At 37.6% G+C, this 24672-nt stretch overlaps 1 protein-coding gene across 6 annotated transcripts in view; it reads left to right on the top strand.

The window, feature by feature from the left end:
- Positions 1 to 24672, top strand: part of Kiaa1328 (KIAA1328 ortholog) — a 294152-nt gene that overhangs the window by 191349 nt on the left and 78131 nt on the right. For 3 of the 6 annotated variants that reach the window (XM_052741683.1, XM_052741684.1, XM_052741688.1), the window contains 2 exons: positions 2732 to 3411; positions 10402 to 10509. In XM_052741683.1, coding sequence (XP_052597643.1) covers positions 2732 to 3411; positions 10402 to 10509 — 788 coding nt within the window. Of the gene's footprint in view, positions 1 to 2731; positions 3412 to 3881; positions 4006 to 10401; positions 10510 to 24672 lie in introns of all 6 variants that reach the window. The other 3 variants (XM_052741686.1, XM_052741687.1, XR_008219044.1) reach the window with 2 other exon arrangements.

Here is a 24672-nt window from a genome sequence, read left to right on the forward strand (position 1 = left end):
GATAGATTCTCTCCTCAGGGCTTCCCAAAAGAGCAAGCTCTGCCAAAACCTGGACTTGAGCCCAGTGAGATAGATCTCTAATTTCTGACCTCCACAATCTTTGGAGAAGACATTTGTGCTGTCATACACTACGGAGTTTGTAGCAATTCACTGTAGTGGCAATAGGAAATGAATGTAGAAATGGTAATTTATTAATTTACTGTGAAAGGGATATTTCTCTCAACAACCTTGAGCAAATAAGCTTACCTCAGTGTGCAAATAATTATCCATGAAAAGTGAAAAATTATTTCAGTGGGTGTGTTATTAGCAAGCTATTTCATTAGCATATATGAACACCTTTGTGCCCTTCTGCAGGGTCAGAATATATTGAATGTTAATAGATTCACCTTCACTAAGCACTTATACATTCCTTTGGAGTCATAACCATGGCAATATTCCATTCCGTTCTGATAATATCTGGTACTTGAATGGTAGGTCGTGCTTCAATCAGTTACGTATAGGTGACAGAAAGTTAGAAATGAGTGTATAGGAGCTAACCAGTAGTAGATGCAGTGTTGGTTCCAATCAGGTAGGCAGGTGCTGAGCTGAGAACAGATCTGAAAGACACTGGTTTGAGGGAACTGGACAGTTTTGAAGTTGATGATGTCAGTGACAGTAAGGATCAGGTTAAGCCAAGTCAAGGCACAGCTGGAAGTAATGTCATCTGGCAATCTCCTAACAGTGGCCCATGACAAATGCCAAGTTGGTGTGCCATGGTGCAGGCTGAGGTGGTTCTCTATGTTCATATTTGTGGCTGCTTCGTTCATTGGTTTGTGGTGTCCAATAAGCTGGAAGGTGGTAGTTATTTTAATAAGCTTGAATAAGTCACTCATCAGCCTATGCTTTATGATGCTAGACAGATAGTGATTATTTATGAATAAGACACCAAGTCATTCTGTCTCAGTATTTGTACCCAGCATTGAGTGACTGGGACAAAGCAGGTGCTCTAGACAAAATGGAATAACTCAGGACTAGGATTGGCCAGAAACCTGCTGATCTAGACAGGGTGGGGAAGATTTAAGGTTTTTTTTTTTTGTTTTTTGCTTTTTTTGGTTAATAGTACTGTTCTGTACTATTAATGGCTTTCTGGACTTCCTTGAATACAGATAGGAAATGGCAACAAAGTAAAAGAGTTTATGTAAATGGACTTTAAATGAAAGCCAGAGGGAAGAGTAAGATGTAAGTGGAAGCTGTAAAGACTATTTCAAACATCTTTCTCATTTACGTCTGCTTAGTGTTCTCTTGGCCTATCTTTGAGTGAAGTCTGTGCGGGGAATGTGGTTTCTCCAGAGGTACATGATTTGTGCCTTTCAGCCTTTGTGCTAAAGGTTATACTCTGCTTACCAAAGGAATCTACACTCCTAGGAATGATACCACTTTGAAGAACCCATCTTTGTAGTTAAGTAATTGGCACTTGGTGGCTCTCATATGTGATGCCTCGTGTCTAAGTTGATGGGAGGGTTTTGGCTGTAGAAGATTATCTGTCCTTGGAAGAATCTAAACTTTGTTGGACTCATTTTCAGAGTTAGACTTTTCCCTATCAATTTCATTTAAGGCTCTTCTGCATTAACTTTGTTAATGTTTTGTTAATCCCAAGTATCCAACTTCATGAACAAACTGCTTGTCTGTAGTACACTCAGCATTTGCATGAAACTAACGTATTTCAACTCGAGCAGCCTAGATTTTAGACAAACCATATTTTGAAAGGCACTGAGAGGGGAACCTGCCTCCTTACAGTAAATCAAGGATGTTCAGAGCCAAACTAGTGCCCACTCCGTTTTCTGAGGCTGAGTTAGACACTTAAATTCCGTAGTCTAGACCAGCAATTTTCAAAGCCTGGTCCCAGATCAGCATCAACATCACCTGAAACCCCTCTTAAAGATGCAAATGAGCTGACCATCCTGAGAAGAGTTGGAAACTCTGTGGCTGAAACTAGCCTTTCATGCTTAACAAGCCCTTCAGGTAATTCTCAAGTTTGAGAATAATTGAGACAGATGAAGTTTCACTCTCCTCATAGAACAGGTTTACAGCTAAAATGTTGGGAATGCTTACTCCTCACCTGGCAGCTCAAATGTACCACTGCTTCCTTTCTGCATAGTTCTATTAGACTATAACCACTTGAATGGTTTAATTGAAAAATCACTTATGTTTGTAGCTGAAATTAAATATTTTACATTTAAATAATTGTTTTTTATTAGAATTATATATGTTGAAAGTAGTTGGTTGTATCTGTGTTCTCTAAAGATATTTATAAAAACTCATCTAGCAGTAGCTATTTAGAATAATACAAAATGTTTTACATCAAATCTTGTTCTGTGTAATAGCCAATCAAAGAATATTTAAGGTGACTGCATGGATTTCTTGGCTCAATATTCAAATATAGACAATTTTAGATATTAATATTTAATGTGTTTGCATCTTAAAGTTGATTTTATGTAACCTTAAGTACTTGCAACTCCTAAAATCACCGAAGATTTTTGTAAGCAGCATAATAATGCTGGATTTTTTTTATCCTCCTATAGATTTGCTGAAATAAAGGTTGTTTGAAAATGGATGTGACTTTGTGAGACATTAGCAATGTGGATACTGTAATATTTAAGAAAAGGAAATAAGAGTTTTGTTTTAGTGAACATATATCATTGATTTCTGAAAAACATAACCCACAAGTTGTTTTTTCTATGTTTCTTCTTAGATAGCCAACAGGAAAACTACTCACCAATCTTCATTGATGGACCTGGATGGTTCCTACCTGAGTGTAGCCAAACCACAAACCTACTGTCAGACCAAGGCAAGGCCTAAGTCAGCAAACCAGGACTCAGTTTCAGAGTCCCTTACGGCATTGAGGAATAATTCTTTGAAACCAGTAACACTTCATCCTCCCAAAGAGCATTTAGAGAGGGTGCCATCAGAAACCAGAACAGGTACTTTTGAATCACCAGGGAGGAAACCAATAGATGCAGCCCCGATAGAGAGAGTCCTACCTTCAGAAGAGGTGAAGATGAAGGAATATCCACACCTTCCACCTGCAACATTGAGTCAGTACTGTGGTCATAAATGCTCAGAAGGTGAAGATTATGTTCATGAGAACTACCGTCCTGCGAACATGGCCCCTCAGTACTGTAAGACACGCCCAGCGTCCTGCGGTCATTGTGGGCTTTCCTGGCCATCTCTCATGCCTGGTCAAGTGACAGTGCAACCCAGCGAGACTGATGTCAAAAAGCAGCTCTCAGAAGATCGGAGGCAGCAGTTGATGCTTCAGAAGATGGAACTAGAAATTGAAAAGGAACGCCTTCAGCATCTTCTGGCCCAGCAAGAGACAAAGCTTCTCCTCAAACAGCAGCAGCTGCACCAGTCCCGACTGGATTATGACTGGTGAGTCCTATCTCTTCTTTCAGCACTGCCTGTCGGTTAGAGAATACAATTTCAAATGCTGGTTTTACAAACCTCAGTTCTGTAACACAAATCATGTAATAAAATCTTATAATAAAAATCTTAAAATCTTACAGTAAAAAAAGCAGAGCCAGATATTGGGGTGAAAGCTGAAAGATCAGAGAGGCAGACCAGCCAGCCACTAGCTTACCTCTACGAAATCCTCAGCCTCAAGAGAGGCTGTTTCCTCACACCTTATATACCTTTCTGTGTCCTGCCATATTACTTCCTGGGATTAAAGGTGTATGTCACCACCACCTGGTTCTGTTTCTCTCATGTAGCCCAGTGTGGCCTTGAACTCACAGAGATCCAGACGAATCTCTGCCTCCCAAGTGATAGGATTAAAGTTGTGTGCCACCACTGCTTGACCTCTATGTTTAATTTAGTGGCTGGCTTTTTCCTTTGATCTCCAGGCAAGCTTTATTGGGATACACAATCACCACACTGTTCACAGAGGTTCTTCAGCATCTTGGTTTGTTGGAGTGCATACCAACTATGACTACAAGTAAATTTCTGCCTTATACAGAAGATAGGCATGTAAGTATGTACATGGATGCTTGTGCCTATAAGCACACATGTGGAGGCCAGAGAAGGACTTCAAGTGTCTTCATCTGTCATTCTCTACCTTACCTCATTAAGACAGAGTCTACTAAATTAGTAGCTCACCATCTCAACTAGGCTGGATGTCCATTGAGCTTCTGGGATCCACCTGTCTAAACACCCCCAATGCTAGGGTTACAAGCATATGTAATCATGCCTGTCTGGGGATTTGAACTTAAGTCCTCTTACTTGCACAGCAAGTTCTTTACCCACAGAACTATCTCCCAAGTTCCAGTGGTTACTCTTATCATACTTCAAATGCCATATGTTTTGCTATTTGATGTCACTATGGAGACTTAAAGATTAAGTTAAATCCTATTATTTCTCAGTGTAGAATCAGATTGCAAAGAAGTGTAATTAGTTGTCATCATCCTATATTCATGTCTTTCTGCCATCCTATAAAATAAAACAAATCATGAGACTCGTTTAAATTTAATCCTTACTAGTCCTGAACATAGCCTGACTTATAACTAGTTCTAATGAACATACTCACATTTATACTTTCTTCTTTTTCAATTGAAAAGTAATCTTTTTAATTTTTCATTGTGTATATTTCATAGCATGTGGTAGTGTGTTACATAAGGACATTTTTATACAAGTACATGTGTGTGTGCTGATCATATTCGCTCTGTACCTTCCTTTTTATTTGTTTTTACTGGGTGATGGGGTCAATTCCAGGGCCTTGTGTTCTATATAGATCCTCACCCTCATTGTTCTTCCCTTAGCAATCATCTCCTTAGAACTGGGTTTCAAACGCTGGATTGCTGTTTTGATGTTTTATACTATTCAGTATGCATTTTACATTCATATGCATAAAGTTTACTGTTTAATTGAAGAAAAGTATTAATAAATCAGATATAAGTATGTTTAAAATCCTAAAATGTAGCATTTATATTCTTTAGAGAACAATGAATTGCACATTTTCCAAGGGAAATGCCTCTGTCTCCTTGCTTGTTGCCTTCTTGGTCACCATCCTCTATAGATTCTTTTAGATACACTTATCTCTATATAATACTAGCTTAGAAAAAAGACCTCAGAAATAGAGTTTTTGAGGAAAATCTTGTATGTGTATATAGTTTTCAACTATACATATTCATAGTTACTTTTAAACTTTATTTTGAAATAATTATAGGTTCATGAGTACTTTTAAAAATGTTACAGAGATATTCCAGATGACCTTCACCAATGGCTACATGTTACATAATTAAACTAGTGAATTAACATGAGTATAGTATGTGTGATTATCTGCTGCTGCTTTTTTTTTTTGATTGTCTAGTGCTGATGAAGAACACAAACTGTTTTGTCATTTCAAAGATTCGATATATTTAGGAGTTCTTGAACCTTTTTTTTTTTAATTTGTATTGCTTTTTGAGCCCCACCCATGTTCCTCCCTTAAACTTCATGTATATAAATGTAAATTTTTTGTTATGGTCCCTGAGATCTGATCCTGGGAGCTGCTGCTGCTTTTCTTTGCCCTGTGTTATTTCTCTTCGGCCCTAGTCACGTGTCTGACTCTCCTTTTTGGCCTCTTAGTCATAATTAACAATAATCTCGTGAGATTTGTTTTCTCTCCATTTTTGCTGATTTTTTTTTTTTACTTATCTCAGATGAACATGTTTCCAAAGTACAGTTTCTGCCTTGTTTTTATTTATGTCTTCCGTTTCTTTTTAGAGATTTTTCTGTCTTTTGATTTCTTTCAAGGCTATTCAGAAGTGTTCTTTGTGTCTGGGATTAAAGGCACTATCCTGCAACTAACTTTGTAGACCAGGCTGGCCTCAAACTCACAGAGATTTGCCTGCCTCTGCCTCCCCAGTGCTGAGATTAAAGGCGCATACCACCATGCTGGCCACACCTTTTGTTTCTTAAACTCTAAAGATTTCTGTCTTCTGGAAAACTCTACAAAAATAATTTGAGCTCCCTCATGGATCCATTCTCTCTATCCTAATTTTCCTTTTCATCGGACTGTTTATTTTCCGTATTCAGAATTACTCTCCTCAGACTATCATGTGATTTAATCAATTCTACTGCAGGGATGACTATTACCCTAGGTAGTGACCATCCACAGTGTTAGAAAGTCCTCAGTGTTTTCTGCTCAAGTGCTTTCAATCTTGTTGATCAGGACTTGTAAATATATACAAACCATGAAACAATGCCCAGGCACAGTACTGTCCATCTTCAGACCTCATCTTGCTGGCCTCTGCTGCCTTCAGCATCTGTTAAAGGGCATTGTAGTTCTGTGAGTCTTGATCATCCCAGTTCTGCCATTTCATTTGCTGTTTGTAGCTCTGACTATAAAATAAAATTCTCCCAAGTCAAGAAGTTCTTGATCAGAAACTTCAAGTGAGGTGCCCAGATAAACAGTCACTTCAGATAATGGGATGGAGGCTTTTTGAGACAGATTCTGCCTGTGGCCCAAGCTAGCCCAAACCTGTGTTTTCTCCTGCCTCCTCCCAAGTGCTGAGGTTACAGCTTTGACTACACCTGGCTGAAGACATTTTTAACTAGAGAAGGTTCTCTCTTCCTGCTTTTCTACAATGGAAATCATCTGATCTACCTTGGTTAGCTGGGACAGGCCAGAAGTCAGGGCCTTGATTTATCTGTTTAATCAGTATCACAATTCACATTTCTAGGCCAAAAGTCAGCCTACTCTCTGGCCTACTTTTAGATTCTGGCAATTTTATCACTTAAGAGTTATCTGAAAGTCTGCCCAGTAGTATCAGGAACCAAAAATATCTGTGGTGAATGAACACTCCTAATACAGTGCCTTTCTTTTACCACTTCTGAATTTTAAAAACTGATAAAAAAATTATTTCTAGATTAGATACTCTGATCATCCTAGTTTGCAAAGCTTTCTACAATTTGCAGTTATCTCTGTACCCATTTGCCCCATTTTTCCTAAGAAATGGTTTTTTTTTTCTGAAAATGTATCTGGTTGAAACCCTTTCCATATACTATTCATAGTTCTTTCTCAAGCCATACCTTTTCCTCTGGTTTAAATATGTTTGCTTTCCTTTTCCAGTTATCTACACTTTACCTAATTTTAGGTCTGGTTTCTTTCTCACGGGCCTCTTTAAGTTATGGGATATATACAAAAGAGCATCATAGTATATTTTGTATAATATAGTCTATAACTCAGTTCAATTTTCATTGTTTTAGAAAAGTATTATTTCTGCCCAAAACTATGTGGGGAGAATACCTAGATGAATAAAACCTGATCTCTTTCAGTGTGTTATGCACAGTCTCACACACTAATTTATATATAATATGGACTATTGTATATCTTTACTGAATTTGTAATTTAAGTGGTCAGATAACTCAGTTCAATTACAGTAATAAATTAATACTGGCTGTGCACACAGCATTATTTATGGTGCTTAGGATATTCAGGAAATGTATTGGAAAGACAATCTATAATTGAATACCAAATGAGTAGCATAGAGTTAAAGTAGTTAAAATAGTTCAGAGTTTGGGCATGAGACTTTCCCACTGAAATGCATTTGGGAAGACAATAACACTTACTAATTCTGATTTATAATTGATTCTGCCACCTTGAGATTACATAGTCAGTGCTTTCAGAAAGTCTTGCTTTGTGAGTCCTTTCTAAATTGGTCAAAGAAGATTTATCCAGAACACAATTGATTGCTGTGCCAAGAACCACCGTACATTCTTTTGGGAATAAGAATAAAGTAGTGCATTTGTAATGAGTAATGTCAAAGCTATTTATAAATATTTGTCTTTGTCTCTGGCATTTATAGTACACATACTGTATACCTAGCTATGAAAAATGTACCACCTTCGCCACTTAAAAATGTATCACCTTGGGTAAGTTTTGTGCCTAAGCCTGCCCCACTTTCCTCTGTAACTACATATAATAAAGTAATTACTTCCTGGGGTGTCTGTGAGGATCAGTGCAATAATATATGTTAGAAACATGTAATATATGTAAGTATAATATATGTAAGAAATGGTTGCTGCTATTATTATCAACATAATCATTGCTCCTCTTGCTGCAGAAGCTATCTGATTGCTGCTGTTACTATTTTTCTTACTCCTTTCTCATAATTGCCTGATTTTAGCATTTTATACCTTCATTTACTAATGACTTGCATGTCACCACACAATAATAATACTGCAAATTCCATCTCTTTGTATATCACCATGTGTAGTTACAGTTAAAAGAAGGTCTTTTGATGGTGACAAATACTATGTTCATGGTGCTTTTACAAAACACTTAATAGTTTTATTTCATAGTTTTTATTTGTTTCGCTTTTTCGTTTGTTTGTTTGTTTGGCTGTTGGTTTGGTTTTTCGAGATAAGTTTTTTCTGTGTAACAGTCCTGGCTGTCCTGGAACTCTCTTTGTAGACCAGCCTGGCCTCAAACTCTCAGAGATTCACCTGCTTCTGCCTCCTACATGCTGGTATTAAAGGCGTACACCACCACCACCCGGCTTTTATTTCATAGTTAAAGAATATACATATAACCAAAGAACATTTTCTGAAAAACTGAAGGAATGGACGTTAGGCATCACGTATTTGTTGTCAGTGATTGATCCCTGAACTCTAGATAGTAGGTTTTTGTACTGCTGTTTTCAACACCCTTCCTTTCTCAGTACATACAAGGATGGTCTTAATCTCTGTAGATAACATGCCTTCTGTCTTAGGTTTTCTATTGTTGTGATAAAACACCATGAACAAAAGCAAGTTGGGGAGGAAAGGGTTTATTTCATCTTAGATTTCCAGGTAAATAGTTCATCACAAGAGAAGTTAGGCCAGGAATTAAGCCAGGTAGGAACCAAAGCAGAAGCCATAGAGGAATTCTGCTTACTCACTTTCTCCCATGATTTGCTTGGCTTTCTTATAACCCAGGACCACCAACACTGAGGGGAACTGCCCATAGTGAGTTGAACCCTTTCACATCAATCATTAATCAAGAAAGTGCCCATAGGCCAGTCTGGTTGGGGACATTCTCAATGGAGGTTCCCTTTTCCCAAATGACGGTAGCTAGGTCAAGTTGACAAAAGAAATTAACCAGGAGACCTAGTTCTATTTTTGTCTGTGGCCTAAAGAAAATATGTTGTCACTGATATCCCAGCTCTTTGAAGTGTCAACATGAGTGGTTGGGTACAGAGTCAATAATACTTGAGAGTTACACGAGTTTTTATTTAGACCACGGTGACTTGAATGGCTTCTATTTAAAGTGTTTCCTCAAAAGGCCCATATGTTGGAGACTCAGTCACAAGTGCAATGTTCAGAGATAGAGCTTAAGGGAAATGATTGGCTCATGAGGGCATTTGTCTAATCAAGTAATTGAGCCCATGGAATAATCCATTAACCCATCAATGAGTTAATCTTTTCCATTAAAGCTATTGATAATTTACAATTTGTGGCATTATTATGACGTGGTAAAATCTACAAGGCAGGCCTGCTTGGAGGCATCGCTCACCAATGTGTGCCGTTGCTGAGTATTTCCTGAGTCACTCTTTGCTTTCAGGCTGACATGAGGTGAGCAGCTTTCGTCTGCTATGCTCTTCTGCCTCACCTCAGGCCCCAGAAGTAGAGCCAACCTACAATAAGCTGGACCCTCAGAAACCGTGAGCCCACTAAATCCTTCCTCCATTAATTTATTTACTCAGGTATTGGTAACAGCAATGAAAATTGGGATGGTTAATGTTGGTTGTTGACATGACAGGGTGTAGAATCACACAAAACAAGCCTCCAGGCATGCCTGTGAGGGATTATCCTGATTAGCATGATTGAGGTAGGAAGACCAAACTCTAAATGTGGGTAGATGGTTCTCTGAGCTCAAGTCCTAGATTACATAAAAGGAGGAAGGCTAGCTAAGTCTAGCATTCATCTTCTGCTTCCTGACCACAAGTGCAATGTGACCAGCTGCTTCAAGGTCTTACTTTTAGGTCCTCCCCATTGTGATGGGCTACACCATCAAACTGTGAGCCAAACAAACCCTTTCTCCCTCAGGCTTTTTTTGCCTAACGTTTTAACACAGCAATTGCAAAAGTAACTAAGACAAAAGTAACTAACACAATGAGCAAAGCATTCAGCAATGAATAGCTGGAAGCTTTCACCTTTTGGAACTGAGACATAAAGTGCTCCAAAAACATTTACAATCCTGAGTTTTTCCTTTGTGTTCTAACCAGCTCAATCTTCCCGCATGTGTCCATAAAGAAAATTTGATGGGCTTACTTAATGTGTGTTTAGGAAGTGTGTGTGTGTGTGTGTGTGTGTGTGTGTGTGTGTGTGTGTGTGTGTGTGTGTGTGTGTGTGTTGAGCCTGTCAGTGCTTTGGGATTAGAAATTCTTAAATTTATTTTTACAGGTTAAGGACTCAAGCTGTATTTAAGTCTCGAGAACTGGTTGCTGATAATGAATTTACTAAACCTCAAGAACTCGATCTCAATGTGAATGGTAGTGACTCTGGACCAAGGTAAACCTGAGGGTGGGGGAAGGCAAAATACTAAGAATATACATTTTTAGAATGTATTTGACAATCGTTTATAGCTTTATGTTCATCATTAACTTTTTTAAAAAAAAAAACTGTTGATAATGGTAGTATTGTTGAGGCAAGGTCTCAACTGGTTCAGGCTAACCTTGAGCTCATTATATGACCTAGATTGGCCTTAAACTTCTGTTCCTCCTACCTCTTCCACCAAGACACAAAGGTCATGTGTATGAGCTACATGCCTGGTTCTTATTACTATTTTTGATCACTTAAAACTACATAAATACATTCTCATTCTATAATTTTGAAAAAAATTGAAAAGAATAAAAATTATTCACAATTCTACCTCTCAGAAACAATCTTTAAGCCATTTTATTTGTATTCATAATTATTGTGTTCTGTATTGAGTAATAAAGATTATACTTATACAGAATTTTATTTACTCACCCTTTTCTGGTATCATTTAATACTTTGTAAACTGTGTTAGTTTAGTCAGCAAATATTGATTGTGTAGCTATTATGTAGCTACTGTGTGCCCCAGTATTTCTTTATTAGCCTGTTCTACATTTACTGCCATTTTAAAATTGATGTAATTTCATTACTGATCTTTTTGTAATTCATACTCTATGAAAACTATTTGAACCTTGTCTTTCCATGAATTATCCTAAACATTAGTGCTGCTGTAGATTTATTAGCCTTCTAAACACCTATTTTGTACTGAGTAAAACAGTGTACTCCTATACTTGGGAAACTTTCTTCGGTCCAAAGAAATATACCTTTTTCAGTCTATTGGGTCTATTTTTGTGTGGCCTCTTCCTGGAACTTAAGTTAAAATTCAGGTGCTGAATTTCTTAGAATTTCATTTCATTGCCTCTTTTTCCTCCTCTCCTATTTCTACTAGTCAGCTTTATCTTTCCCTCTGGTTCCTAAGAAACTTTCTGAATTTTATCTATCAGGGCTTCTGTTGGATTTTATTGTTGTTGTAATTTTTAATGTCGAAGAACCACTGTTCTTCAAATGTGCCTTTAAAAAATAGTCACCCATTCTTGTTTTATATGTGTCATATTTCTCATAACTCTGAAGATATTTATAGTAGGTTTTGAAGCTGCTTCTGATCCTGGTACGTTATTCTGTTTTCAACAAGTTCAAGTTTGTTTTGTCCACACATGTCTAGTAAGCCACTATTACTTCTAAGCAGAAGCAGTTAACAGCTATTAAAAGCTTTTGATGTGTGTCAATAAAATTTGTCAACTCCTGGGTTCCCTATGGTTAGGTAGAAGCCACGGGGACTCCTACCTGTTTCCACCCCTAGGTCTGTTCTCTTGGGTAGTCAGTTCTCCTAAGGATAAACTGTATAACTAGCTGGGGAAGTTGGATGAGAGCATTTTATGAGCTAGGCTGCTCTTAGTCAGGTTTTCATCACTATGACAAAATACATAAAAAAAAAACTCAAAAGGATGAAAGGATCATTTTTATTTCTGAGATTTCAGTCTGTGGTGAGTATGCCTATTGTTTCTGGGTCTGTGGTGAGGCAGAATATCGTGGTAGAGAACACTTGAAAGAACAAAGTTGTTTACTTCATGGTAGCCAGGAAGCAGAGAAAGAAAAGGGACCAATATTCCAATATCCCATTCAAGAGTGTGTCCCCAATGTTATATTCTACAGCTCATCTAAAGGTACCACTACCAACTAGAATCCCTCAGAATATTTAAGATCTAAACAATACCTGCTGGCAATGTGAGGAGCTCTGTGGGGGAAGATGAGGCTTTTATATATTCTTTCACCTAATATCCCGCAAGTCTAGAGTCACTCTTACATGTATGCATGTGCATGTGTTCATGTGTGTGCGTGCATACAGAGATCAGAGGACAATCTTGGGCTCATCATTCCTTGGGCGTCATCTACCTTGTTAATATAGTATTTTATTAACTCTTTGAGAATGTCATGCAATGCATTTTAATCATACCTCCTCTTCTCCCCCTAACTCCTTCCAGATCCATCTCCTATTTACCTTGTTTTTGGAAACAGCATTTCTCTGGCCTGGAACTGACAATGGACTGGCCAGTGAACCTCACCTATTTCCACTTCCCCAATGCTGGAATTACAAGCATGTGACACATATCTGGGGATCGTCTTTTATTTGTTTGTTTGTTTATGCTTTTTGCTTTTTACATGGGTGCGAAAGATCAAACCCAGCAAGCATTTTACCCACTGAGCCATCTCCCCAGCCAGCAGTCACTTTTTCCACCTTTCTTGAGGCAAACCTCCAGTCTTCACCACTAGATGGAGACAGAGAGACAAGGGCAGCTTGGTGTTTTAAGGCTCAGGCCACGGTCAGCCAGGTGATTTGTCTTTTTGTTGTTGTTTGTTTTCGTGGCAGGGGTTGTTTTTTTTGTTTGTTTTATTGCATTCCTGCCTGCCCTAAGCCTTTCAGGAATTCTCTGAAAGGTTCAGCCTCTTTCTTCCCCACCCATAGAAGTCTTTGATTTTTTTTTCAGGTTGGCTAATTGAATTTAACTCATATCTGCTTTTCAGACTTCTGAACCTGGTGACATCTTTTACCTGTTGTCACATTTCTAAGCTTGATAAGCTTCGGTCCTTCTCATTCTTTTCCTTTTCTTTCAGAGAAGCTTCAGAGGGGACAGAGTTATGTTTTCAGTTAGGCGAGTAAATTGGCTTTCTAATGTTGATTTGAATAATTAGGCAACACTTGGAAATTTAATAAACAGAAAGAGAGAATCATATGTAATTAGCAACTTCCCAATATTCAAATAAGATGAACATTTGTTCATATAGATTCATTAGTACTTCATTTTTCTTCGTTGTAGAATTTTCATTCCCTGATGGTTTTTTGTAGGGGCATTACCATTTTTAGTTGCTATGTAATAACTTTCTATTACTGTTTTTGGAGGGGGACGCAGGGTCTCACTGTGTAGACTTGGTCTCACTATGTGGACCAGGCTGGCCTGGAACACACAGAAATCTCCTTGCCTATGCCTCTCAAGTGGTGAGATTAAAGGTGTGTGCCACCGTGCCCAGACTTTTAATTACTTTCTAGTTTAAAATATTTTTCCTATTAATATTTTTATATGTGTGTACACACACACACACACACACACACACACACACACACACACATATATATATATATATATATATATATATATATATATATATGTCTTTACTTACTTACATGTGGCATAAAACAAAAATACTAGCAAGTCAAAACAAGAAAATTAAATACACCTGTAATCTCATCATCTAGGTACAATATCTGATAAAGTCTACATCTGATAAATCAGTATGTTTTACATATTAGTAATACATTATGTTTTATAATCTGTCAAATATTCAAATCATAATCTTCAAATATTTTAACCTTCATTAAAATTTAAAAATTAATAGCTTTTTAATCTTACAAATAGTAAGATATTCTCTTGTAAAAAATAAAATGAGGCATATCTAGAAAATATCAGTCTTCTTTTGTTCTGTATCTTATTCACTATCCTGTTTTGGTTGAATTAATTATTGGTACCTTGATATGTAGCTTTCTAAACCTTTCTTAATGCTTATAGACACAGCACGTAAATACACTTCTGATCAATCTGAACATATCAGGCCTCCCCATTCCACATAGTACTTAATGATTATCAAGTTTTTAGATAGACAGCTGTAGTAAGCAAATACTCCTCCCCCAGAAGGGGTTTGTGAGATGGCTCTGTGCATAAAGGTACTTGCTTCCAAAACCTGAGTTCCATCCCAGGGAATCTACACGGTGGAAGGACAGAACAAATTCCTGAAAGCTGAACTCTGACCTCCACACTGTGGCATGCACACTTTCTCTAAATAATAAATAAACAAACATAAAGAATAATTCTCCCCCAACGGTGTTCATGCTCAAGATCACTGGAACCTCTGAATCTGTTGCTTCATGTGGCAAAGAGGCTTTTCAGGTATGATTAAAGGATTAAACCCTGACATGGGGAGATTACTTTGGATTCTCCTAATGGGCCCAGTCTAATTACTGGAGTCCTTAAGTGTGGAAAATCTTTATGTGCTGGTTCAGACACATGGAGGAAAAAGAGGATGGAGATTATAAATATGGAAATGACTCAATCTGCCCTTGCTGGCCTTAAAGATAGAGGGAAGAGAACACAGTGTAGATGTATCCAACCTTCTTATTAAATAAGAAACACAGAACCAATGCAAAGAAGAAAGCCAAGAGGTCAGAGCTAAGAGCTAAAACCTTACCCTTCCTCCTGCGGTGGTCCTACCTCTCCGAACCAGAGCTACCCCTGTGTTAAAGTCTTTATATAGAGTTCCTGTCCTGCCTTCTCATTGGTTGTAAACCCAACCACATGACCGCCTCCTCACAGCCTGTCTGTATAGGCCTCCAGGTTTTCCATGATTGGTATTAAGATTAAAGGCATGTGTATCCAATAATGGCTGTATCCCTGAACACACAGAGACTTACCCAGCTCTGCCTACCAAGTGCTGGAATTACAAGCGTACGCTACCACTGCCCTGCTTTCCTATGGCTTGCTAGTAGCTCTGACCCCCGGGCAACTTTATTTATTAACATACAAATAACATTTTAATACAAATAAAATATCACCATAACACAGACCAAGGAATTCAAGTAGAAAAATAAGAACAGACCTTATCTGACAGCCAGCAAGGAAGCAGCACCCTCAGTGAACAAAGAGATGCCCTGTTGACACATGAACATTACCTGAGTGAGACCCCATCAGACTTCTGAGTCACAAAACTAAAGTAATAAGTCGTTTTATTTAATCTAATTAATTCATGGTAAGTTCTTGAATAGTGAATAGAAAACTACTACAAATGCTACTTCCTTATTTATAAGTGCATAACCGTCTATGGTATATATAGGCAACTTAGCTAGTAAGTTTCAAGCATTCAAGTTATTTCATGTTCTTTAATATTGTACACAATGATAAGGTAAGCATGATGGAACATCTGTTCTTGTGTTCTGGAAATTTGTTTTTCTTTTACTGAAAATAGATTTTTTCATACAATATATCTTGATTACAGTTTCCCCTCCCTCTACTCCTCCTAGTTCCTCCCCGCCTCCCCTCCCATTCAGATCCGTACCTTTTCTGTGTCATTGGAAACAGGCATCTAAGGAATAATCATAAAATAAAGTAAGATAAATAAAAAACAAAGAAATCAGAATATGACAAAACAACCACACAAGAAAAACAGCCAAAGTAGAAGCAGAAGAAGTAAACATAAATGCAGAGACCCACACCACACATTTGTACACTCAGGAATCATATAAAAGCCCAAACTGGAAGCCATAAGAAGCCAAAAAGGACCTGTGATGCAGAAAGAAAAAAGAAAAAACAAAACAAACAAACAAACACCCTCACCTAATATTGTAAGACAAAGAACCTTCAAAGATGCTGTTTGTATTGGTCATCAACTGCTGGGCATAGGGCCTACCCTTAAGAGCGGTTTGTTTTCCCAGTGAGACTCCCTTGGAGAAAAGTAATTTTTCATAAGCAAGTGACTGTCAATTGGAGATGGCTTCTGGGTTAGGGATGGGTGGTGTGTCCACTTTTTTCAGCTCTAGGGCCCTGGTCTGGTACAGACCCACGCAGGCCCTGTGCATGCTGCCAATCTCTGTGCATTTGTATGTGTGCCAGCTCTGTTGTGTCTAGAAGGCCTTGATCCCTTGATGTCCTCAATTCCATCTGGCTCTTTTGCTTTCTGCCTCCTCTTCCACAGAGTTCCCTGAGCCCTGAGGGTAGGGATTTGATGGAAATATCCCTTATAGGGTTGAATATTCCAAGATCTCTCACTCTCTGCAAATTGTCTGGCTGTGGGTATTTGTTCCCATCTGCTGCAAGACGAATCTTCTCTAATGATGGCTGAGCAAGGCACACATATATGAGTGTAACAGAGTGTCATTAGCAATCATTGAATTGCTGCATTCCTTTAACAGAACAGTAGTATTTATATTTCCCATAAGTCTCTGAACTATCAATCTCAAGTTCTTGGCTACCCTAGCAGTATCTGGTATCAGTTTCATCTCATGCATTGGGCCTTAAATCAAATGGGATATTGGTTACAAAAAAAGGAAGGGAAGAAATCAAAATATCTTTATTTTTGGATGATATGATAGTATACATAGTATACATAAGTGACCCTAGTATACATAAGTGACCCTAAAAGTTCCACCAGTAAACAGTGGAACACACTGAACAGCCGGTAAACACACTCAGCAACATAGCTGAATACAAAATTAGCACACAAAAATCCTTCCTTTATACAAATGACAAACAGACTGAGAAAGAAATCAGGGAAATAACACCTTCCACAATAACCTCAAATTTATAGAAAATATCTTTGGGGTAGCTCTAAGCAAGTGAGAGATTTGAATGATTTAAAACTTTAAGACATCAAAGAAAGAAATTGAAGAAGATGTCAGAAGATGGGGAGATCTCTCATGCTCATGGATAAGTAGGGTTAATGTAGTAAAAATACCATCCTACCAAAAGCAATCTCCAGATTCAGTGTTCTGGTATGTTTTTAAAGGATAGACTCCTCCAAAATAAAGTTAGCAAGCCAGGGGTAATTTTTATAAGATGCTTTGAATAATTTATTATTGTAAATTATACTTGACAAATTGTTACAGTTTGGATCTGAAATGTACCCCAGAGACTTGTGCTTTGAACCCTGGTTCTCCCCGCACTGTCTTGGTAGGCTTTAGGAATGGGCCCACATGTCATGGTTCCTGTAGTGTATTTGAAGTTTTCTCCAGTCCTGCCCAGCCCTACAGACCCTGCAGCCGCTTATAAAATAATCACTCAGAAGCTTATATTAATTATAACTGCATGGCAATGGCTCAAGCCTTTTGCTAGCTAGCTCTTATATCTTAAATTAGCCCATAACTATTAATCTATGTATCGCCACATGTTCTGTGGCTTTACCTGCGTCCCATTACATGCTGCTCCTTGGGCGGCTCACTGGCGTCTCTCAACTTAGCCTTCTTCCTGGCTCTCTATTTGAATTTCTCGCTTACCTCTAAGCTGCCTTGCCATAGGCCATACGGCTTTATTTATCAACCAATCAGAGCAACACATGTTCACATCCCAGTAGTATCTCCTGTGATGTGAGCGAGTGCCTGCGTACATTCCAGCATCCATGAGCTGGACTGAGACTGTGAGCAGAAATCAACCTTTGTCCTTAAGGTATTTCTGTCAGATACTGCATTCATAGCCATACAGATAACTGGTGCAGCCATGCTAATTCTTTCCTGAAAGTTTGTAGCTATTCAAATTCCCGTTTTTGATTTGTGAAAGTTTTCCTGACTGGTGGTCAGGTGTGTATAGTGAATGCTCTGAAGACTAGTGAAGAGATGGGCAGGCTTTAAGCTTGGTTTCCAGGCATTATGATGTGTGTGCTCTACAACTTTAAATTGTGCAGATAGTAAGGAAAGATTATATAGTGCTTCCTAGGATGCCTATGATGATGAAAACATAGACTTCTAAAATACTGGCATATAAGAATTAGAAGCAGCTTTAGTAACTGCTTTGACAGTGTGATAGTTGTTGGAAAGCCAAGAAGTCTCACTCAGTAGCTCTTAAATTTTTAAATATAACATGAAACTTAAAAAGGAAATGACAATAAATTCTCCCTGACTCAATTGGTTATGGAAATGGTGTTTGTCTCCATTTATCCAGAAAAGGTAGAGCTGGGTCAGTCGAGATTACTGTACTGCCTTGAGCAGCCTGCATCATTAGAGCTAGAATGCCTGCTGCTTTTAGAAGACCTAATCACAAACCATTATGAGGATGACCTTCTTTCTACCTCACAAGCTCTTTGACGTTAATAGGAGAACTCCCTAGATAAAATTTAATTGTAAGCTAAATTTTGTTTATTTGGAAATTTAAATTATCTGAGTATTAAAAGTACTCTGTGTATTTAAAATATCAAACTGACTCAAGTGAGGCATTAAGAATTTGGAAGTAAAATAAATGAGATAATGAGAAAGTTAAAAAACATATTTTTTTTATAATTAACAGCTCATTTTGAGTTAATTATATACAATTACCAAAATCTAATTGCAATTTCTTTTCTATTATCTGTGGGAAGAATCACAGACAAGGGAGTTTCCATTGCTGCCTTTCTGCATAAATTCCATAGAATGAAAATAAATAATATGCAAAGCCTTAATGACAAATAAGATCAAACCATAGGGCACAGCTGAGCCAAGCCCTTGGAAAGTAATTACCACAGAAAGATGGACTGACTCAATTCACCAGAATCTCTCACTGTTTACAGGCCCTTTTTTATTATTTCATTCCTTGGATGTTTGCTTATTTACTGAACAAAGATGACTTTTATAAAGTAGCCATTTTCTAACAAAGATGATTTTTACAAAGTAGCCATTTTCTAATTAAACTGACTCCTAAATTTCTCACCATTTTTGTACTTTCATATAATGGTAAACACTTTATTAACCAAACTTGTTTACCCATTTATTCAACCAAACACTTTATTAAATACCTACTATTGAAAAAAAAATTAAGTAGGGTCTGGGAATGTAGCTCAGTAATACACCATTTGCCTAGTGTACTAAGATTCTGGGTTGGATCCCAGTAGCTAAATAAATAAATGTCAGTCTTGCTGAGTATGGCAGAAGTGTAGCGAAGCTATTACCTTAAGGAATTCTGGAGAGAATAAGGACTGGGTGCTGATATAGACAGGAATGACGGTAAAAGCTACATGTTTTTTCTAGATCTAATTCTGTCATTGATTTTTTGTTTGTTTGTTTTGGTGGTAGATAAGTACATAAAATATATTTAGAGTTGAAAGTGTAAAATTTACTGTGAAGCTTCACGGTTTCTGTTCTGAATGCTGATTCCAACTATATGTAAGTTCATTGGGTTGTATAGACTCTGGGTCGCATTACTTTAGGTATGTGATATTTTTTTTATTTGCAGGATTTTTATAATAAAATAGATAAAATAGTTTCAAAAAGGTACAAGAACGTTTAAAATTATTAGTTGTAATAAAATATGGCTTTTCAAAAAAAGTGGGCAAATATATAAATGTTTATCATTTATTCAGAATGTAAGGACTATGTAAGAAGCATAGGAAATAAAAGATAACTATTTATAAATACAATTTGAGCTGAGTCCTTAAAAGTAAGGTTGGACTTTGAGAGTCCAGGAATAAAGACCTCCTCTCCCTCTTCTGCCAGTGGGAAGGAGGTGGAGAGACTCTTAGGGAAAGTAAGAAATTGATACTTGTGTGTGAGTACCAGAGTGAGGAATGTTTCACTGCAACTATAAGATTAAGGGAAAATTCTACTGAAGAATAAACTAGTAGATTGGCTTAGATTTAAAAGGTTTTGAGTATCAGGTCCCAGGTTTAGAACCTGAGTGATATGGAGGGAAAGATGTCAGAGAAAAGAGATTTGTGAAGAGCTGACTAATTTGATTTTGAAGATCACTGGTGTAGTGGGGTCCTGGGGTTTGCTCTTTTTATTAATTAGCTACAGCTTTAAATGCGGTGCACCCTAATCTCCCTGTCTGTGAGGGAGTGTGTCACTGAACACTTACTAGGAGTCCTCCCATCCTTAGCAGTTGGACTGATAATCAGGGAGGATTCTCAGGCTAAGCTCTCTAGGAGATGACTAAGAAATGGATCCAAATCTCTTCAGAAACACCAGACAGAGAGGAGAGAGAGAGAGAGAGACTCCACCTTAGGAAGTACCTACATGTGAGCACCTTAAGGACAAAGGGGGTGTTTATCAGAAGTCACAAGTTGACAGGGACTGTCAAGCCCACTTGCCTGTCTTCCTTTCCTTCCCTCTCTCTTTTCTTTCTTCCTTCCTTCATCCCTTTCTTTTTTTTCCATATACCTATTGGCCATTTGCAATGTCTTTTGAAAAATGTGTACTTGATATAATGCCATTTTTAATATCAGGCTACTTGGGTTTTTATTTTTCTGTTGATTTTTTTAGTGCCTTATAATTCTGTATATAAACACTTTTCAGATATATAGTTTACAAATAGTTTATTTTCCACTCTTCACCCTAATGTTTGTTTCCTTTGCTGTACAGAAGATTTTTAGTTTAACAAAATTCTATATCTCTTTTTTTTTATTTCATGTACTCTTGTGATGTGTCAAAAAAAAATTAGTACTCACAGCATTGTCCTAAGGACTTATCCTATGTTTCTTCTAACATTTTCATTGTTTCGAGTCTTATGATTAGGTTTCAGTCTGTTTGGGAACTGAGCTAGGAAGTGGTAGGGATCTGATTTTGTTCGTTTGCACATGGTGCCGTTTGCACAGAACCATTTATTGATAAGATTGTCTTTTCTCCAATTTGCTTTCTTACCACTTTTGTCAAAATCAATTAACTGTGGATGTGTATAGGCACAACCTTCTGTTCCTTTGGTGTCTTTTTTCACGGTTGACCCAATCTAAGTGTGTGATATAAAAGCAGAGATCGGCCGGGCGGTGGTGGTGCACGCCTTTAATCCTAGCACTCGGGAGGCAGAGCCAGGCGGATCTCTGTGAGTTCGAGGCCAGCCTGGTCTCCAAAGCGAGTTCCAGGAAAGGCGCAAAGCTACACAGAGAAACCCTGTCTCGGGAAAAAAAAAAAAAAAAAACCAAAAAAAAAAAAAAAAAGCAGAGATCATAGAACTCAGATGTTGGGAACAGTGGCTCCAGGGACCTGTTTCTCATTGCTCAAATTGTTTTCAGTTATAAAAGGCTCTTTCCTTTTCAGTACTTTTTCCTAAGCCTACATACAATTTTCAAAAATTCTCTACCTTTTTAATAACGATATAATCATCAGTTAAACATTGAATACCCGAATTGCCCAACTATCCCACTAAGTAATATATCCATATGAAACTTCTTGTGCACGCTCATAGTAACTGAAAGGTGGAGGTACTGCAAATGTTCGGCTGATAAATGGTAAATAAAATGTCCTGTTCCACAGTGGAATGCTTGGCAGTAGAAAGGATCAAGATGAACAGACCTAAAGCACAGTTACTGTGGTTCCATTGAAACAAAGTGTCCTAAGGAATCAACTCCAGAGATAAAATTCTAAGTCAGTGATGATGCATTTGGGAAAGGGAAATGTGGAATGAGTGCACGTGGATGTAATGTTTCTTTGGGCTGTGTAGAAACAGTGTAACCTTAGGTTGTGAAGGCTATTGGACTAGCCTTAACTCACTAACCATCACTTTAGGCAACTAAAACTTCTTTAAAATATGTCATGTTTTTAGTATTATTTGAAATTCTAAGGGAATTAAATCTCACTGGGAACTGAAGAAGTGCTGCAAAGCCTTTCTTCAGAATACATGGTCCCCGGAAAGATTTTCCTGCACATCTGCACCTGTTTGTACTGTTTAGGACTTGCTTTTAAACTGATCTTCTAAGATGGCTGTTTAGCAGTCTCTCTATATGCCATAGGTGTGGTGGTTTCATAAAAGGAACAGGTACTATTCAATCCTATTTGGGATGTTGATTATTTGTTGGTTACTGGTAACAATATTTAAAAAGTATGTGTAACCAACAAGTTTAAAAATATAAATTCATGATAAATATACTGCACATTTTCCTGGGAAGAAGCAAGAAAGGCCAGCACAGTCTGGTGCCTGTCTGTGTCGTGCCTGGGCCTGTTCCCTTCTACAGTAGAACTTCCTTCTACAGTAGAACTCCCTTCTACAGTAGAACTTCCTTCTTGCGCCTCAGATGGAGACACCTTTCTTCACCCTTGCCCCAAACACTGGCTTTCAAAGGATGGCTAGTAGACTGAAAACAAAGGCCACTGAGGGCCCTTCCAAGCTGTTGTCTATACACGATTTACTATTACTTTTCAGATCAAAGACTTTCAACTAGGAAAAGAAAGCCTCCTGTCCCACCCACCCCCATATCTGGCACACATATGCTTATAATTTGTGTCTTTGTATGTCATAACTTCATGTTCTTGGGTCTAGATACGTTTAATCAGATGTGTCATCTTAATACATCAAAGCATATAATGCCTTAGTTAGTGGGTTATTTCCTTATATGGCAACTCACAGATTTTTCAATATGATGGATTTTCTAGCTGCATACCCTTTCATAGGGATGCATATTTGTGCATGTGGTTGATAGAAATCAGAGTATTTCCTAAAAATACTGTTGCTATAACTAACTAAATGCAAGCAATAGTAATAAAATTGTGTGACCAATTAAAACTTACCTGCTGCACATGAATGGATGGAATATCAGTGATTCTATGCTCTAAGTACTTACACAAATACTCCTTAAAAGTAATTTTCTTCCAAGCCAAGGGCATTAATAGGATTGGGACACTGGAACTTCCATTTCTGTCTGAGCCTGCTCACTTTGATAACCTCATTCTAGGACTTACTAGGGGTGAGAAGTTTGATTTCCCATTAAACAGTAACTCCCTGACTTGCTGAAATCTGAAAGGTACAAGTTCTTGTCACAGTATGGAGCAGAGGTGGCATCTTGGATCTTGAACACTTTCTCAGGAGATAGAGAAAAACAACAGACTTGAAGATGACAGCTGTTCACAGTTGTCACTTTTAATGGCTTTTTTGAAGACCCCAATAATTGCAAATGAGTCTGAGGCCTACAACTTTTAGTTAATAATCTTTTGGTAGTTTCCAAAGGACTGCTTCTATATATCGTGAGCCAATTGACAAAATATGTGCAGGTCAATTTTCCCATGAAGGAATCTATAAATATATTGTTCTGTTTCCCTTATACGACTGAAATATTTACTCATTAGATATTTTGCATTAAGAGGAGGGTGTAAGCACTAAACAAAATAGATGGAAGCCAAAAGTCATTTTACAAACAACCATCCCATCGGCATATGAGACTTTTATGTTCCTCCTATTGAGTACAGGCAGCAAGGTTAAGAATAGTGATTATTAAGTCAATTTATTTATTCTAGTTTTCAGAAGTCCCAAGAGTTCCCTGTGAATGAACATAATTTTTAAATGCCATAAAAGATTTTAATTTTAATTAGCAGTATCCTCAATTTGCTTTTCTAATTGCCTAGAGGTAGTTAAAAATATATTTTTTAGATTCTGAACATTCATATAAACACATAATATACAAGTAAAAAACAGCAAGTGCATTCATTATGTTTTTTAAAGCAGTTTTCTTTGTGAAAGTATCCATATGTAGGCACTCTGTAGATGCATAGAATAGTTGAAGAGTTATTAGATAATAAGCTAAAAATAACGACCTTGTTCCTAAGTATGCATAAAGTATTTGAGAATACAGTCATCTCGATTGGCCTATGATGGTTTGCACTAGGTACCTGCTGTCTCAGAAGAAGTCACTATTGCATATGAAACAGTGTTAATTTTTTATAATTCTACAGAGACATTTTTATATTGAGCTCATTTGCTTTCCTTATTGCTCCTGTAGTGAAGATTGATTTTCTGCATTGCTTTGCTGTTTGGCATTTTCTGCTTTGGTGTACACTGTATACGAGCCTTAATTACTTACCCTTGAATCTGATCCTTGGTCTAACTGATAGACTGAGGCTCTATTGTTGATGCTGTGTTCACCAGAGAAACAGAATCAGAGAAGATAGATATTGTGAGACATGTTGCAAAGTTGGTTTACACAGTTGGTGTTGGCCAGGTAAGTTTGAACTTAGGTGCTATCAGAAAGGGCAGCTAAAACTTGGAAACATGATAAAGCTGTAAACCTCAGAAGACTTTTCTTCTTATTGAGGACAGTCCTGGCTCTACTTTTCAGTTTTTTAAGAACTAGAATCATTCCCATCCAAATTGCCTAGGATTTCACATCTTCAATTATATTTATAGCTTACCTTGATTAAAAATAACAACTACTGTTAGTGTTTGATTTCATTAACTGAGGACTTTAGCCTGAGGACTTTGGCACATGGAAAACAGCATCACAGCCTATGCCTTTGAAGTTGTCACCCATACACACATCACTGAACCATACTTAACCTCTAAATAATAAAGTGTACATTTCTCTATTTCATTATGCAGTTAACCTGCACACCACTGACCTCGTAACTGACCCTTTCCCAAGAAGAGAGTGCAAGGGGAATATTTACTCCCTCCTTTCCTTATAACTAATATGTCAAGATGTAAACATTTT

This window comes from Peromyscus californicus, unplaced genomic scaffold (assembly GCF_007827085.1).
Source record: "Peromyscus californicus insignis strain IS unplaced genomic scaffold, ASM782708v3 Scaffold_17__1_contigs__length_78620276, whole genome shotgun sequence".
NCBI lineage: Eukaryota > Metazoa > Chordata > Mammalia > Rodentia > Cricetidae > Peromyscus > Peromyscus californicus.